This window comes from Triticum urartu, chromosome 1A, assembly GCF_056163025.1.
Source record: "Triticum urartu cultivar PI428250 chromosome 1A, HENAU_Tu73, whole genome shotgun sequence".
In the NCBI taxonomy this organism is placed as follows: Eukaryota; Viridiplantae; Streptophyta; class Magnoliopsida; order Poales; family Poaceae; genus Triticum; species Triticum urartu.
The window spans coordinates 399,027,212-399,043,869 of NC_141873.1; the positions used below are offsets into that span (position 1 = coordinate 399,027,212).

Sequence of the window (16,658 nt, forward strand, 5' to 3'; positions counted from 1 at the left end):
CAGCTACTACATTAGCTTTTTCGAGATGGTAATGCAACCTCATGTCATAATCCTTGATGAGCTCCAACCATCTCCTTTGTCTGAGGTTCAATTCCTTCTGCGTGAAAATGTACTTCAAACTCTTGTGATCCGTGTACACCTCACAATGATTTCCAATGAGGAAATGTCTCCAAGTTTTCAATGCATGCACTACAGCTGCTAACTCCAAATCATGCGTGGCATAATTCAACTCATGAGGCTTTAGTTGCCGTGAAGCAAACGAAACAACTCTCCCTTCCTGCATAAGCACTGCTCCAAGCCCTCGACGTGAAGCGTCGCAATACACCTCATAATCCTTGGTCTGATCTGGCAAAATCAATACTGGTGAGGTAACCAAACGTTTCTTCAACTCCTGGAAACTAGCCTCACACTCCTCAGTCCATTTGAACTTAGTATCCTTCTTCAACAACTCCGTCATAGGCTTCGCAATCTTTGAGAAATTCTCAATAAATCTCCGGTAGTATCCTGCGAGTCCAAGAAAACTCCGGATCTATCCAACTGTCGTTGGTGATTCCCATTCGGTTACGGTCTCAACCTTAGTGGGGTCAACTGCTATACCTTCTCCGGATATAACGTGTCCGAGGAATCCAACTTCCTTCAACCAAAACTCACATTTGCTGAATTTGGAGTATAACTGATGTTCCCTTAGTTTCTCCAAAACCAAACGCAAATGTTCCTTATGCTCCTCTTCATTCTTTGAATAAACCAGAATGTCATCAATGAACACTACGACAAACTTATCCAAAAACTCCATAAACACTTTGTTCATCAGGTTCATAAAATAGGCAGGTGCGTTAGTCAATCCAAATGACATAACGGTATACTCATACAGTCCATATCTCGTGGTGAATGCTGTCTTAGGTATGTCCTGCTCCCGAATCTTCAATTGATGGTACCCTGATCGCAAATCGATCTTGGAAAACACTTTAGCTCCTTGCAACCGATCAAACAGATCGTTGATCATTAGCAGTGGGTACTTATTCTTGATGGTTACTTCATTCAATCCCCGATAATCTACAACCATCCTTAATGATCCATCCTTCTTTTCCACTAGAAGTACGGGTGATCCCCAAGGCGAAGAACTTGGGCGAATGTAACCTTTATCCAATAACTCCTTAATCTGATTCTTAATTTCCACCAAATCCTTTGCTGGCATCCGGTACGGTCGCTTCGATATTGGGCCTGTACCTGGCAATAACTCAATCAAAAACTCAATGTCTCTATCCGGTGGCATGCCTAGTAATTCCTCAGGAAATACATCAGGAAAATCCTTTACCACTGGTACTTCTTCTTGCACAACTCCTGTTAGGCAGTTTACTTGTGTCCTGTTTGGCACATGCCGGGATACATACTTGATCCTTCCTCCTTCTGGTGTGGTAAGCAAAATTGACTTACTGGCACAATCGATGTTTCCTCCATACATCGACAACCAATCCATGCCTAATATCACATCCAATCCTTGAGATTCCAATACTATTAGGTCTGAGGGAAACACATAGTTACCAATCCTTAATGGTAACCGATCACACCATCGTCTAGCCATAAACTCCGCTCCTGGTGAGCTTACTAACATGGGTGACCTAAGGGCTTGGGTTGGCAGGTTATATTTATCCACAAATCCCCTTGATATGTATGAATGCGATGCACCAGTATCAAAAAGTACGAGTGCGGTAAATGACTTAATCAGAAACTTGCCGATTACTGCATCAGGCTGATCTTCAACCTCCTCCACATTAATGTGGTTCACCTGTCCCCTATTGAAAGGGTTCGGCTTCTTCCCAGAGCTTCCATTGCCATTTCCATTCTGGCCTTCGGGACATTCATTGGCATAATGTCCGGTCTTGGAACACTTGAAACAGGTGACTTGACTCAGGTCTCTCTTGGTTGGGGTCGATGGGATGGTACGGTTCTGGCCGTTGCTTCCTCCATTCCCATTACCATTCTTGTGGCCATTATGGTTGTGTGAGCTACCTCCTCCATGGGTGTGCTGAAACTGAAATCCCGGTTTAGGGGCAAAACGGGGCTTCTGCTGGGCTCCAGAGTTATACTTCCCCTGTCCATACTTCCTCTTATGGTTCTCAATCTGCTGTTGCTTCCCTTCAATCATGATGGCACGATCTACCAACTCCTGGTAGTAGTTGAAACTCGCTACCATCAACTTCATGCTTAGTTCATCATTCAGTCCTTCCAGAAACTTCTCCTGCTTAGCTGCATCCGTAGCAACGTCATCTGGGGCATAGCGTGCTAACTTGCTGAAATCGTCAACGTACTGGCCAACTGTCCTTCCTCCTTGGCGTAAGTTGCGAAACTCACGCTTCTTCATGGCCATAGCTCCTGCTGAAACATGGGCAGTGCGGAAAGCTTGCTGAAACTGATCCCATGTGACAATGTCAACTGGGTAAGTGGCTGTGAAATTCTCCCACCATGCTGCCGCGGGTCCGTCAAGCTGGTGAGCGGCAAACTTCACTTTCTCACCATCCGTGCATCCTGCAGTGGTCAACTCCCTTCCTATCTTGCGGAGCCAATCGTCTGCTACTATTGGCTCGGTGCTACTGGAAAACACCGGCGGATTCAGCCTAAGGAAATAGGCTAAGTGGTCAACAGGTGGTGGTGGTGGGTTGTTGTTGTTGTTCTGCTGGTTCTGGACTAACATCTGCATCAATTGGTTCTGCTGCTGGATCAACTGAGTGAGCTCCGGTGGGAATCCATTGTCACGTCTCGGAGGCATCTGAGGGTTTAGAAGAGACGAGATTTAAGAATAGAGTGAGGTCTAAAGGGAAAACACTACCCCAATGCACATGAGCAAATGCACACAAAATCACTTCATTCAATCAAACAAGGGCTTACAGTCGGTCTAAAACTATCGCAAAAGTGCTCGAACTATAATGTTTACATGGGGGAATACTACTATTATCTGGTGGTCATCTAGAAATTTGAACCGGTGGAAGACTCCATGATATCTGCTCCAGCTTCGTCTTCAAAGTCGGGTTCACTTGGATCCGAATCGGTGTCGTCGATGATGATGTAGTTGTCCGGACATGCGACGTACCCGTCCTCCTCCTTGGATGCTAACTTCATCTTGAGTTCTTCAATCTCCTGCTTAAGATCGCCATTGTGTCTTGCTAGAGCTACGATCTCGTCCATGTAGTCCTTGCGTGTAGACTTCAGTTCTCCTTCTAGCTCGATGATCCTTGCCTTTGCATTCTTCAACTCTATCATATCATTGCACATCTGGTTCTCGTGGCGTCGAATGTGCTGGTTTAACTCCTGGATGAAAGATGCAATGGATCTATCCTTCTTGGTGCTGACTAACTCCCATTGTTCATCTCGGCGTCCGCAAATCTGGTAGACAGTGTCCTTGAGGTCTTCTTGATAAACTTCTCCAATGCGTCCCATGGTGATATGAGCTGCCATGCTCCTTCCCAGACTCCAGGTTGGTGCATTGAAAACACTATCTATAGGCTTCGTGATTGGCGCGAATGTCCTTCCCGTAACGTGAGCTTGAATCTTCCAGCGCTCCTCTTCAGGCAGAGTGGCGTTGAAGGTTCCCGTGAAGCTTGGTAATCCGATATTCAGGTACTTGGTGACTTCCTTCAGGTGAAATCCAAATGGTGTGCCTTCATCCGGTTGAGCGTACTTAATCTTCGCGTTCGTCATCCTAAAAGAGTAGAAAAGATGAGGAGTTAGAAAATGAGAAGAGAATGGTGACCTATGGCTTTAACTTAGTGGTCGTGTCCTACAGTCAGCGTGTGCTCTGATACCATCTCTGTGGCGACCCGACCCGAATGGATCAAGTGCTTTGTGCTCCGGTGTCATCCCTGGATCAGTAATGCTGACACCACACAGTACATCGAAGGATTTATAGCAGAGTGGCAATCACACACTTATTACATCGTTGTCTCAAAGATAACTCATTACAATAAATATGGCTTAAGGCCATCTAATAACGATAACAGCGGAAGACTCAGAAGATAAATGGGTCCATCAACTCCAACGGCATCACTGAGTATAGAACCACGACCTAAAAGCACCTTACTCGTCGTCTGAAAAGTCTGCAGCATGAGAAGTTGCAGCCTGAAAACGGGTCAGCACATGGAATATGCTGGCAATGTAACACATAGAGAGTAATGGAATGAAACAGCTATACTATATGCATATATGGCTGGTGGAAAGCTCTATGGTTACAGTTTTGCGTAAAGCCAGTTTTTCCCTACTGCAAAGGAATAAATTTATTTAACTATCATGGTGGTTGTGAAACATCGAGAATGGTTGACAGCATTCCGATCCCAATTAAGTGAACAATTAAAACCCAACAACATTAATTAGAGTAACATGTTGATATTCACATGATATTCAAGTACTAGATACTCAAGTTGTCCATAACCGGGGACACGGCTAATCATGATTAGTTTGTACACTCTGCAGAGGTTTGCGCACTTTTCCCCACATGACTCGATCGCCTCCGTTTGTTTTCTCGCACTACATGGTGTTTGAGAAACGGATGACCGAGACATAGTCTTTCAGAAGCGCTAGCACCTTACATGTGGGGTAGACCATACCACCTACAACCCCTACATCTGCTAGTCCACCCCGTAAGAGTTCGCACAACTTAGTCAACTATGCCAGAGCCCATAGTAGCATGTGGCTGCACACGGAAGTTTCCAGCATGAATTATCTTATGATCCCTTTGAGCCTGGGTGGCGGTCCAAAATAAAACAGGCAAGTCCTGATAGACATCAGGTGCCTCAATCCACCCAGATGTGTGTTTAAGTGGCCACCTTAGATAAACCATTAAAAATTATCAACTCACATCTGTCATGGATATCACTCACCCAATCCACGTCTACTAGCATAGCATGGCGTAATAAGAAAACGTAGAAGTAACTCCCAAAGGTTTCATAATAATACAGGTGATAGGTACTACCTCATCTACTTCCCATCCCATAGTTTAATTAGATCCTAATCATGCAGTGTGAGAGGATTGATCTAATGCAATAAAACATGGGTTGTAGAAAAGGTATGATCAAAGTGTTACTTGCCTTGCTGATGATCCGCGAGACCTAGGGTTTCGAAGTAACAAGCGGCGCAATCCGGGTGATCTATCGCAGACAAACAACAAGCACACAATAAGCACTCATCTAATGCACAGGTAAAACTCGAACAAGAGAACGAACCAGAGAGTTCAACTTAAGAACTCCGGTTGCAAAGAAAGAACGAACCGAACAAAGAAACGGAAAACCAACGGCGGAAGAAAACAACTCGGTTCTAGCAAGTTGAAACTAGGTCAAATTTTACTGGGGCAAAAACTTGTTTAAGTTGATTAGACGGAACGGCGGTTTCGAAACGAAACTTCAGGCGCTTGAATCACCTGATTCCAATAAACAAGCGAGAAGAAAGACTAGAACGAAGATCGGATCTGAGATCGCGATCGCGGAATAAATCCGACGAAAAGAAAGAGACGAACGGTTAAACGAACGGGCGTCGTTAACCGGGAAAAATCGGTGATCACGTTCGTTGAGACGAACGGTTCGAAAGAAGAACGAAAACCGATCTAGGGTTTTCGGAAAAGAAAACCGAAACAAAGAACGAAAGAAAACCGGAACGGTTAAGAAAGAACCGGAACGGTTTAGAAGAAAAACTGAACCGAGGGGAGAAAAAGAGACGCGGCACGGGACAACCTCGGCGAGGCTCCGGCGAACGGCGGCGACGGCGGCTATAGGGCGGCGGCGGTGGCGGCTATAGGGCGGCGGCGGCGGGTGAGGGGCGCGGGGTGGGGCGCGGCTAAGGAGGAGAGGGGCTTGGGATTGATGTGAGGAGAGGGGGGGGGGGTTTGGGGTGTATTTATATAGGTGGGGGGGATTACTTGGGGTAGGGGGCAAGCAAAAGAGGGAAAACAAAACAAGGAAAGGGGGGGGCTAACCGGCCTAGAGTCCCTCTGGGACTCGGCCTAGAGTGAGGGAGGCGGCGGCCTGGCGCTGCGCCTGGCGCGCGCGCTGGCTGGGGAGGCGGCCGGCTGGCTGGGCCTTTGGCCCGGCTGGCCTTGGTCGTTTTTTTTAACTGGATTCGCGCGCAGAAAAACAAAAGAAAACTAAACTAAACGAACTCCAAAATTACTAAAGTAAATTTTCCCCGACTCCTAAAAATGAGTCGAACAAAATGAACTTTACTCCGGACCTAGAATGCAATTTTTGAAAACGCGCATTTTTCCCTATCCAAATAAAAGCAAACGAAACTCCGGCAAAACCAAAATTTGATTTATTCATTAAATCTTCATTTTTCCTAAATTTGGGAAAGTCATATTATTCCCTCTCTTATATTTTTGATATTGGAAAAATAATTGAAGATGAAATAAATAAATCAAATGATCCTCTTTTCAAAATTTGAGAAAACTCTCAAATATGGAAATAACGAAATCTCCAACTCTCTCCGAGGGTCCTTGAGTTGCGTGAAATTTCTAGGATCGACCAAAATGCAAGAAAATATGCTATGCATGATGATCTAGTGTATAACATTCCAAATTGCAAATTTAGGATGTTACAAAAATATTTACAATATGTCTTGTAGATCAAATGGCCAACGTAGTCCTCAACTTCAACGCGTTCCTAGAGAAAACCAAGCTGAAAGACGATGGCAGCAACTACACGGACTGGGTCTGGAACCTGAGGATCATCCTCATAGCTGCCAAGAAAGATTATGTCCTACAAGCACCGCTGGGTGACGCACCTGTTCTCCCTGCAGAACAAGACGTTATGAACGCTTGGCAGGCACGTACCGATGACTACTCCCTCGTTCAGTGCGGCATGCTTTACAGCTTAGATTCGGGGCTCCAAAAGCGTTTTGAGAGACATGGAGGATATGAGATGTTCGAAGAGCTGAAAATGGTTTTTCAAGCTCATGCCCGGGTCGAGAGATATGAAGTCTCCGACAAATTCTTCAGCTGTAAGATGGAGGAAAATAGTTCTGTTAGTGAGCACATACTCACTATGTCTGGGTTACATAACCGCTTGACTCAGCTGGGAGTTAATCTCCCGGATGACGCGGTCATTGACAGAATCCTCCAGTCACTTCCACCAAGCTACAAGAGCTTTGTGATGAACTTCAATATGCAGGGGATGGAAAAGACCATTCCTGAAGTATTTGCAATGCTGAAATCAGCAGAGGTAGAAGTCAAGAAGGAACATCAAGTGTTGATGGTCAATAAAACCACTAAGTTCAAGAAGGGCAAGGGTAAAAAGAACTTCAAGAAGGACGGCAAGGGAGTTGCCGCGCCCGGCAAGCAAGCTGCCAGGAAGAAGCCAAAGAATGGACCCAAGCCCGAGACTGAGTGCTTTTATTGCAAGGAAAGTGGTCACTGGAAGCGGAACTGCCCCAAATACTTAGCGGACAAGAAGGCCGGCAAAACAAAAGGTATATGTGATATACATGTAATTGATGTGTACCTTACCAGTACTCGTAGTAGCTCCTGGGTATTTGATACCGGTGCAGTTGCTCACATTTGTAACTCAAAGCAGGAGCTGCGGAATAACCGGAGACTGGCAAAGGACGAGGTGACGATGCGCGTCGGGAATGGTTCCAAGGTCAATGTGATCACCGTCGGCACGCTACCTCTACATTTACCTACGGGATTAGTTTTAAACCTCAATAATTGTTATTTAGTGCCAGCTTTGAGCATGAACATTGTATCGGGATCTCGTTTAATTCGATATGGCTACTCATTTAAATCCGAGAATAATGGTTGTTCTATTTATATGAGAGATATGTTTTATGGTCATGCTCCGATGGTGAATGATTTGTTCTTCCTCGAACGTAATGCTACACATGTTCATAGTGTGAAAACCAAAAGATGTAAGGTTGATAACGATAGTCCCACATACTTGTGGCACTGCCGCCTTGGTCACATAGGTGTCAAACGCATGAAGAAGCTCCATGCAGATGGACTTTTAGAGTCTCTTGATTATGAATCATTTGACACGTGCGAACCATGCCTCATGGGTAAAATGACCAAGACTCCGTTCTCAGGAACAATGGAGCGAGCAACCAACTTATTGGAAATCATACATACTGATGTGTGTGGTCCAATGAGTGTTGAGGCTCGCGGTGGCTATCGTTATGTTCTCACCCTCACTAAAGACTTGAGTAGATATGGGTATATCTACTTAATGAAACACAAGTCTGAAGCCTTTGAAAAGTTCAAGGAATTTCAGAGTGAGGTTGAGAATCAACGTGACAGGAAAATCAAGTTTCTACGATCAGATCGTGGAGGAGAATACTTGAGTCAGGAATTTGGCACACACTTAAGAAAATGTGGAATAGTTTCACAACTCACGCCGCCTGGAACACCTCAGCGTAATGGTGTGTCCGAACGTCGTAATCGCACTCTATTAGATATGGTGCGATCTATGATGTCTCTTACCGATTTACCGCTATCTTTTTGGGGCTATGCTTTAGAGACTGCCGTATTCACTTTAAATAGGGCTCCGTCGAAATCCGTTGAGACGACACCGTATGAATTATGGTTTGGGAAGAAACCTAAGCTGTCGTTTCTAAAAGTTTGGGGATGCGATGCTTATGTCAAGAAACTTCAACCTGAAAAGCTCGAACCCAAGTCGGAAAAATGCGTCTTCATAGGTTACCCTAAAGAAACTATTGGGTATACCTTCTACCTCAGATCCGAAGGCAAGATCTTTGTTGCCAAGAATGGATCCTTTCTAGAGAAAGAGTTTCTCTCGAAAGAAGTAAGTGGGAGGAAAGTAGAACTTGATGAAGTATTACCTCTTGAACCGGAAAATGGCGCAACTCAAGAAAATGTTCCTGAGGTACCTGCACCGACTAGAGAGGAAGTTAATGATAATGATCAAGATACTTCTGATCAAGCTCCTACTGAAATTCGAAGGTCCACAAGGACACGTTCCGCACCAGAGTGGTACGGCAACCCTGTCTTAGAAATCATGTTGTTAGACAACGGTGAACCTTCGAACTATGAAGAAGCGATGGCGGGCCCGGATTTCGACAAATGGCTAGAAGCCATGAAATCCGAGATAGGATCCATGTATGAAAACGAAGTATGGACTTTGACTGACTTGCCCGTTGAGCGGCGAGCCATAGAAAATAAATGGATCTTTAAGAAGAAGACATGCGCGGATGGTAATGTGACCATCTATAAAGCTCGGCTTGTCGCTAAGGGTTATCGACAAGTTCAAGGGGTTGACTACGATGAGACTTTCTCACCGGTAGCGAAGCTAAAGTCAGTCCGAATCATGTTAGCAATTGCCGCATTTTATGATTATGAGATATGGCAAATGGACGTCAAAACGGCATTCCTTAATGGTTTCCTTAAGGAAGAATTGTATATGATGCAGCCAGAAGGTTTTGTCGATCCTAAGAATGCTGACAAGGTGTGCAAGCTCCAACGCTCGATTTATGGGCTGGTGCAAGCATCTCGGAGTTGGAACATTCGCTTTGATGAGATGATCAAGCGTTTGGGTTTACACAGGCTTATGGAGAAGCCTGCGTTTACGAGAAAGTGAGTGGGAGCTTTGTAGCATTTCTCATATTATATGTAGATGACATACTTTTGATGGGAAATGATATAGAACTCTTGGACAGCATTAAGGCCTACTTGAATAAGAGTTTTTCAATGAAGGACCTTGGAGAAGCTGCTTATATATTAGGCATCAAGATCTATAGAGACAGATCAAGACGCCTCATAGGTCTTTCGCAAAGCACATACCTTGATAAGATATTGAAGAAGTTCAATATGGATCAGTCTAAGAAGGGGTTCTTGCCTGTGTTGCAAGGTGTGAAATTGAGCTCAGCTCAATGTCCGACCACGGCAGAAGATATAGAAGAGATGAGTGTCATCCCCTATGCCTCAGCCATAGGTTCTATTATGTATGCCATGCTGTGTACCAGACCTGATGTAAACCTTGCCGTAAGTTTGGTAGGAAGGTACCAAAGTAATCCCGGCAAGGAACACTGGACAGCGGTCAAGAATATCCTGAAGTACCTGAAAAGGACTAAGGAAATGTTTCTCGTTTATGGAGGTGACGAAGAGCTCGTCGTAAAGGGTTACGTCGACGCTAGCTTCGACACAGATCTGGATGACTCAAAGTCACAAACCGGATACGTGTATATTTTGAATGGTGGGGCAGTAAGCTGGTGCAATTGCAAGCAGAGCGTCGTGGCGGGATCTACATGTGAAGCGGAGTACATGGCAGCCTCGGAGGCAGCGCATGAAGCAATTTGGGTGAAGGAGTTCATCACCGACCTAGGAGTCATACCCAATGCGTCGGGGCCGATCAAGCTCTTCTGTGACAACACTGGAGCTATTGCTCTTGCCAAGGAGCCCAGGTTTCACAAGAAGACAAGGCACATCAAGCGTCGCTTCAACTCCATTCATGAAAATGTTCAAGATGGAGACATAGATATTTATAAAGTACACACGGACCTGAATGTAGCAGATCCGTTGACTAAACCTCTCCCTAGAGCAAAACATGATCAACACCAGAATTCCATGGGTGTTCGATTCATCACAATGTAACTAGATTATTGACTCTAGTGCAAGTGGGAGACTGTTGGAAATATGCCCTAGAGGCAATAATAAAAGCATTATTATTATATTTCTTTGTTCATGATAATTGTCTTTATTCATGCTACAATTGTATTATCCAGAAATCGTAATACATGTGTGAATAATAGACACCAACATGTCCCTAGTAAGCCTCTAGTTGACTAGTTCGTTGATCAACAGATAGTCATGGTTTCCTGACTATGGACATTGGATGTCATTGATAACGAGATCACATCATTAGGAGAATAATGTGATGGACAAGACCCAATCCTAAACATAGCACAAGATCGTATAGTTCGTTTGCTAGAGTTTTTCCAATGTCAAGTATCCTTTCCTTAGACCATGAGATCGTGTAACTCCCGGATACCGTAGGAGTGCTTTGGGTATACCAAACGTCACAACGTAACTGGGTGACTATAAAGGTATACTACGGGTATCTCCGAAAGTGTCTGTTGGGTTGACACGGATCAAGACTGGGATTTGTCACTCCGTATGACGGAGAGGTATCACTGGGCCCACTCGGTAATGCATCATCATAATGAGCTCAGAGTGACCAAGTGTCTGGTCACGGGATCATGCATTACGGTACGAGTAAAGTGACTTGCCGGTAACGAGATTGAACGAGGTATTGGGATACCGACGATCGAATCTCGGGCAAGTAACATACCGATTGACAAAGGGAATTGTATACGGGGTTGCTTGAATCCTCGACATCGTGGTTCATCCGATGAGATCATCGAGGAGCATGTGGGAGCCAACATGGGTATCCAGATCCCGCTGTTGGTTATTGACCGGAGAGTCGTCTCGGTCATGTCTACATGTCTCCCGAACCCGTAGGGTCTACACACTTAAGGTTCGGTGACGCTAGGGTTGTAGGGATATGTATATGCAGTAACCCGAATGTTGTTCGGAGTCCCGGATGAGATCCCGGACGTCACGAGGAGTTCCGGAATGGTCCGGAGGTAAAGATTTATATATGGGAAGTCCTGTTTCGGCCATCGGGACAAGTTTTGGGGTCATCGGTATTGTACCGGGACCACCGGAAGGGTCCCGGGGGTCCACCGGGTGGGTACACCTGTCCCGGGGGGGCCACATGGGCTGTAGGGGGTGCGCATTGGCCTACATGGGCCAAGGGCACCAGCCCCAAGAGGCCCATGCGCCTAGGGTTTCAAGGAGGAAGAGTCCTAGGAGGGGAAGGCACCTCCTAGGTGCCTTGGGGAGGAGGGATTCCTCCCCTTGGCCGCACCACCCTAGGAGATTAGATCTCCTAGGGCCGGCGCCCCCCCCTTGGCCCTCCTATATATAGTGGGGAGATGGAGAACTTCTTACCTTGATCTTTGGTGCCTCCCTCTCCCTCTCCAACACCTCCTCCTACTCCATAGTGCTTGGCGAAGCCCTGCCGGAGTACTGCAGCTCCATCACCACCACGCCGTCGTGCTGCTGCTGGAGCCATCTTCCTCAACCTCTCCTTCCTCCTTGCTGGATCAAGAAGTAGGAGACGTCACGCTGACCGTACGTGTGTTGAACGCGGAGGTGCCGTCCGTTCGGCGCTAGGATCTCTGGTGATTTGGATCACGTCGAGTACGACTCCCTCATCCCCGTTCTTTGAACGCTTCCGCTCGCGATCTACAAGGTACGTAGATGCATCCAATCACTCGTTGCTAGATGAACTCATAGATGGATCTTGGTGAAACCGTAAATTTTTTTTTTGTTTTCTGCAACGTTCCCCAACAAAAACGTCACCGTCGCTGAGGCGGCACATCTCCGGCGTGAATGGATGTACCAGCCATCCGCGCTGGTCTAGGAGGGAGGAGAGACGAGGTGCACGCCCGCTGGGGAAGAAGAAGGGAGGGGAGTTGCTGTAGGTCCACAAGGGGGAGAGGGATGCGGGAGGTGCAAGAAAAATGGAAGATGACAGCCTGGATGGAGGGCCCGCATCCTACGTGTCGCTTGGTGGATGGCTGGGAGGGGCGCGCGTAGACGTGACCGGCCGACCTGTAGGCATGAAACGTTTTCCATAAAGAATGGGGAAAAGAGCAAGCCGAGGGAAAAGTAAGCAGACAATCATTTATTCCGCGTCAGCGTGAACGATTGGAAAAGGTAACGTGGAAGTGGCTTTGTTCCATGATCCATGCAACAAAATCATACGGTAAAAACAACATTCGATCTGAAACCTTAAAAATCTAACATTTGGGCAAAAGGAAGACATGGATTTGGGTCTCTCTCCCGACAACCGACATGAAAAACGAATCTTAGCGTGTGAAGGTTCAATGGCATAGAAGTTAGATAAGACATATTTAATTCTTGTCTAGACGAGAATTACTACCTCCGTCCTGGTTTATGGGTCTTCCTCGTATTTTGGGTCATTTTAACTGATAAAATATAAGTTATACGTATTAAAAATAATATAAATGATAACTATATTCAAATATGAATTCAACAATATAATATTTGATGACATGCATTAAATCCGTTATAGTTAAAGCCGGGCAGAAGCCTTTTTATTTTTCTGAAAAGGTTGACTCATATATTGCTGAAGTGTTGTAAACAAAAATTGGGTATGAGAAAAATAAGAACATAAAAAGGTGAAGAGGAAAGAAGATGGACATGATGCCTGTTGGTCCAACCGAACAATCAGTACAACCATTCTGACATGACGTGGAGCTGGATCGGAGGTACATCTGATGGGTTAATTGTGACAGAATTATGCGGCCGCAGCTCTTTCCAGCTCTCTTGGCTTAGAATCCAAGAAAAAACAGTTGGTTTATCAGCATTACTGTGTGGATCACCAACTACGCTTGTGCTGCAATTCTCGTTGCGGATTAGTTTCGGCTGCAGCCTCGTGCGCCTGGTGCAGACAAAAATGCATTTCATCTCCTTGTTCTCAGAGGTTGCTCAGAGTCACACCGGTTCTGCAAGCCTTGTTTCGGATGGATTCAAGCCGTCAGATTCTTCTCAGAGGTGGAATGTAAGAAGAAAATCAATCAATTTTGCATTGCAATCAGCCAAGGGTATATAGAGACATGGACTAAACTCTTAGTATGCGTTATGATGAAGCATAATTCGCTGCTTATTTTCCATTTTGCCTTTAACCGACAGACCACCTGATAGTTGGTATGGGTTCCTGTAGATACAGGGTAGAGCGAGGAAGGTACAGCACAGCACAGTACAGTACATAAATAGGTGCAGATCAGCAGCAGGATCATCACCGATGAAACAGGCCAACCCGCTTGATTTTGATGCACTTTTGTTGGTGCATGCATGTCAGTACACATGTCTTGTAGTTACAGGCTGGTGCCGAACCTGCCAATAGCCACTGAGTGAGTTCAGACATTCAGCTTCTCTTGCTTTTGGGATTAATGAGTTTCGAAAGGATTAATGGGCTGAACATGTGAGCCGCGCCAACCCCCGCACCTGCCCTGCGCACAACAAACAGTTTAGAAGGATCTTCCTTATCTTTCCCCGGCAAAAGAGAGATAAAAGAAGGCATTTCCTGTCGCCGGCCGAGGCACTCCGAGACAGCGACCTCGCAACGGCGAAGAACTCATGGTGGCAACTGAATCAGCCTATATAGTATGCCCCCCACTATGGAACTTTGCACTGCTGCCGCCATCATCACGCTCAAAACTTGTTTGCAGCTCCGCATTCTGCAAGCAAAGAGACATTGATCAGGGGATCATCATATCGACCAGGGAGGAGATGGTGAAGGCGCCTCTCCACTCCTCGTCCTCGGCCGCCGCCGCCGCGGCCACCTTCTCGCTGGTCGCCAAGAAGGCGCGGCTCTCGCCCTTCATCCTGCTGTCGCTGCTCTTCATGCTCCTCTTCTCCTTCCTCTACGGGGAAGAGCTGGCGGCGCTCGTCGGCCGGCCAGCTGGTCGACATTCGGCGGCACACCTCGACGTCAGCGTCAACCGCGAGCATCAGCAGCCGGACGGTAAGTATCACGATCGATCGCAGAATTACCTTGTTGCCAGCAGCGTGTAATGCTATGGACGTACTGATCGATCTTTCCAAAAAAAAGATGGATCGGGGGTGGAGGATGGGTGGCAGAAGAAGAAGAAGAGGTGGCAGGGGAGGCTGGCGTTCGCGGTGAACGACGAGGACGAGGACGAGGAGTGCGACGTGTTCTCGGGGAGCTGGGTGCGGGACGAGGAGGCGCACCCGCTGTACCGGGAGGAGGAGTGCCCCTACATCCAGCCGCAGCTCACCTGCCAGGCGCAGGGCCGCCCCGACAGGGGCTACCAGTCCTGGCGATGGCAGCCGCACGACTGCACCCTCCCCGCGTACGTACGCCCTCTCCCATCTTTTCTCTTCTTCCGCCATTAACGGACTCCTCTGCTAAACTGACCTCTCTCTGCAATCTGCATGCGCAGGTTCAACCCGACGCAGATGCTGGAGACGCTGCGGAACAAGCGGATGATGTTCGTGGGCGACTCGCTGAACCGCGGGCAGTTCACGTCCATGGTGTGCCTCCTCCAGTCCGCCATCCCGTCGCCGGACGCCAAGTCCTTCGAGATGTCCGCCGACCAGCAGCACACCGTGTTCACCGCCAGGGAGTACAACGCGACGGTGGAGTTCTACTGGGCGCCCTTCCTGCTGCAGTCCAACGCGGACGACGCCGTGGTGCACAAGATCTCGGACCGCATGGTGCGCAACGGCTCCATCGCCCACCACGGCCGCCACTGGGAGGGCGCCGACGTGCTGGTCTTCAACACCTACCTCTGGTGGTGCACCGGGCTGCGCTTCAGGGTCGTGAACGGGCCGATCGCCGACGCCAGGGAGGAGGACGCGGCGTGGGTGTCCACGGAGGAGGCCTACGGCATGGCGTTCCGGGACATGCTGCAGTGGGTGAGGGAGAACATGGACTTCAACACCACCAGGGTCTTCTTCACCAGCATGTCGCCCACCCACGGCAAGAGCCAGGACTGGGGCGGCGCGGCGGGGGGCAACTGCTACAACGAGACGGCGATGATCGAGGACGCCGGGTACTGGGGCACGGACGGGCGGCGGAGCGTGATGCGGGTGATCAGGGAGATCCTCGACGGCGACGGCGCCGACGTGCCGCTCACGTTCCTCAACGTGACGCAGCTGTCCATGTACCGCAAGGACGCGCACACCTCCGTCTACAAGAAGCAGTGGAGCCCGCTGACGCCGGAGCAGGTCGCCGACCCCAGGACCTACGCCGACTGCGTCCACTGGTGCCTCCCGGGGCTCCAGGACACGTGGAACGAACTCCTCTACTCCAAGCTCTTCTACCCTTGATCACATTTGTTTACTTACTAGGTTGTGATAACCATGACAAATGTAGAGTAGGCCTCCCGAGTACAAACCTGGTCTTTGAATTGGTGGTAAATATTATGCGTTTTGATTCCATTGCCTTAAGAAGAAGCTGCCAAACAGAATAGGCGATCTTCTTCTTCCTTTCGTGAGCCGAAGCGAGGCAATCAGGTGCAGCTGTTAAACCTGCTAAAGGGAAGAACATGCAAGAGCCGACCGGAAAAACAGGATTATCATAACCATAAGATAATTGTGCGATCAGCAAATCGAATCGCACGTCTGGCATGCTTGTATATATGGAATGTGGCAATTAATGCATATCTCCTACGTACTTAATTAGACCTATACCCTCTATATATACTGAGGCGAGAGGGGGAGTCATTGCCATTGCTACAGCCTACAGACTGCGTCGATCTCATAATCTCCCACACCGCTCGTCGAAAATATGAAGGGGGGCAGCATGGTGTACATGACTGTTTTGTTCATCGGGTGTCTTCTTATGGTTGGACAATGTAAGTACTGTTTATATATGTATATGTATATGTATATATATTTGTGTATTTTGCACTGACATCCATTGCATAATAAATATTATCAATGTAATAGGTCGTCGTCCTGAGCCTGAGAGCATCTACGAAGATGGCCGTGCAAACACAACTATGGCGGTCTCGTCATTAGATGACAGCAAAATTACCGTGAAATTTTGTCTTCCTAGGAATTGTACGTCTAAAGGCGAATTCTGGGGCTGGGATCCAGAGTGCTACTGCTGCCT

The 16,658-nt window shown here is 47.4% G+C and overlaps 1 protein-coding gene across 1 annotated transcript; it reads left to right on the top strand.

Moving 5' to 3' along the window:
* Positions 1–13,844: 13,844 nt before the first annotated feature.
* On the top strand, positions 13,845–15,982 carry LOC125514329 (putative xylan O-acetyltransferase 9). Its single transcript, XM_048679641.2, has 3 exons — positions 13,845–14,543; positions 14,631–14,892; positions 14,983–15,982. Exons 1-3 carry the CDS (start codon positions 14,156–14,158, stop codon positions 15,869–15,871), a joined length of 1,539 nt encoding a protein of 512 aa, XP_048535598.1. The 5' UTR covers positions 13,845–14,155; the 3' UTR covers positions 15,872–15,982.
* Positions 15,983–16,658: the final 676 nt, after the last annotated feature.

Coding starts and splice junctions, on each gene's coding strand:
- LOC125514329 (XM_048679641.2), top strand. CDS start 14,156: ATGGTGGCAACTGAATCAGCCTATATAGTATGCCCCCCACTATGGAAC. Junction 14,544..14,630: donor CGAGCATCAGCAGCCGGACG/GTAAGTATCACG, acceptor TCCAAAAAAAAG/ATGGATCGGGGGTGGAGGAT. Junction 14,893..14,982: donor CACGACTGCACCCTCCCCGC/GTACGTACGCCC, acceptor CTGCATGCGCAG/GTTCAACCCGACGCAGATGC.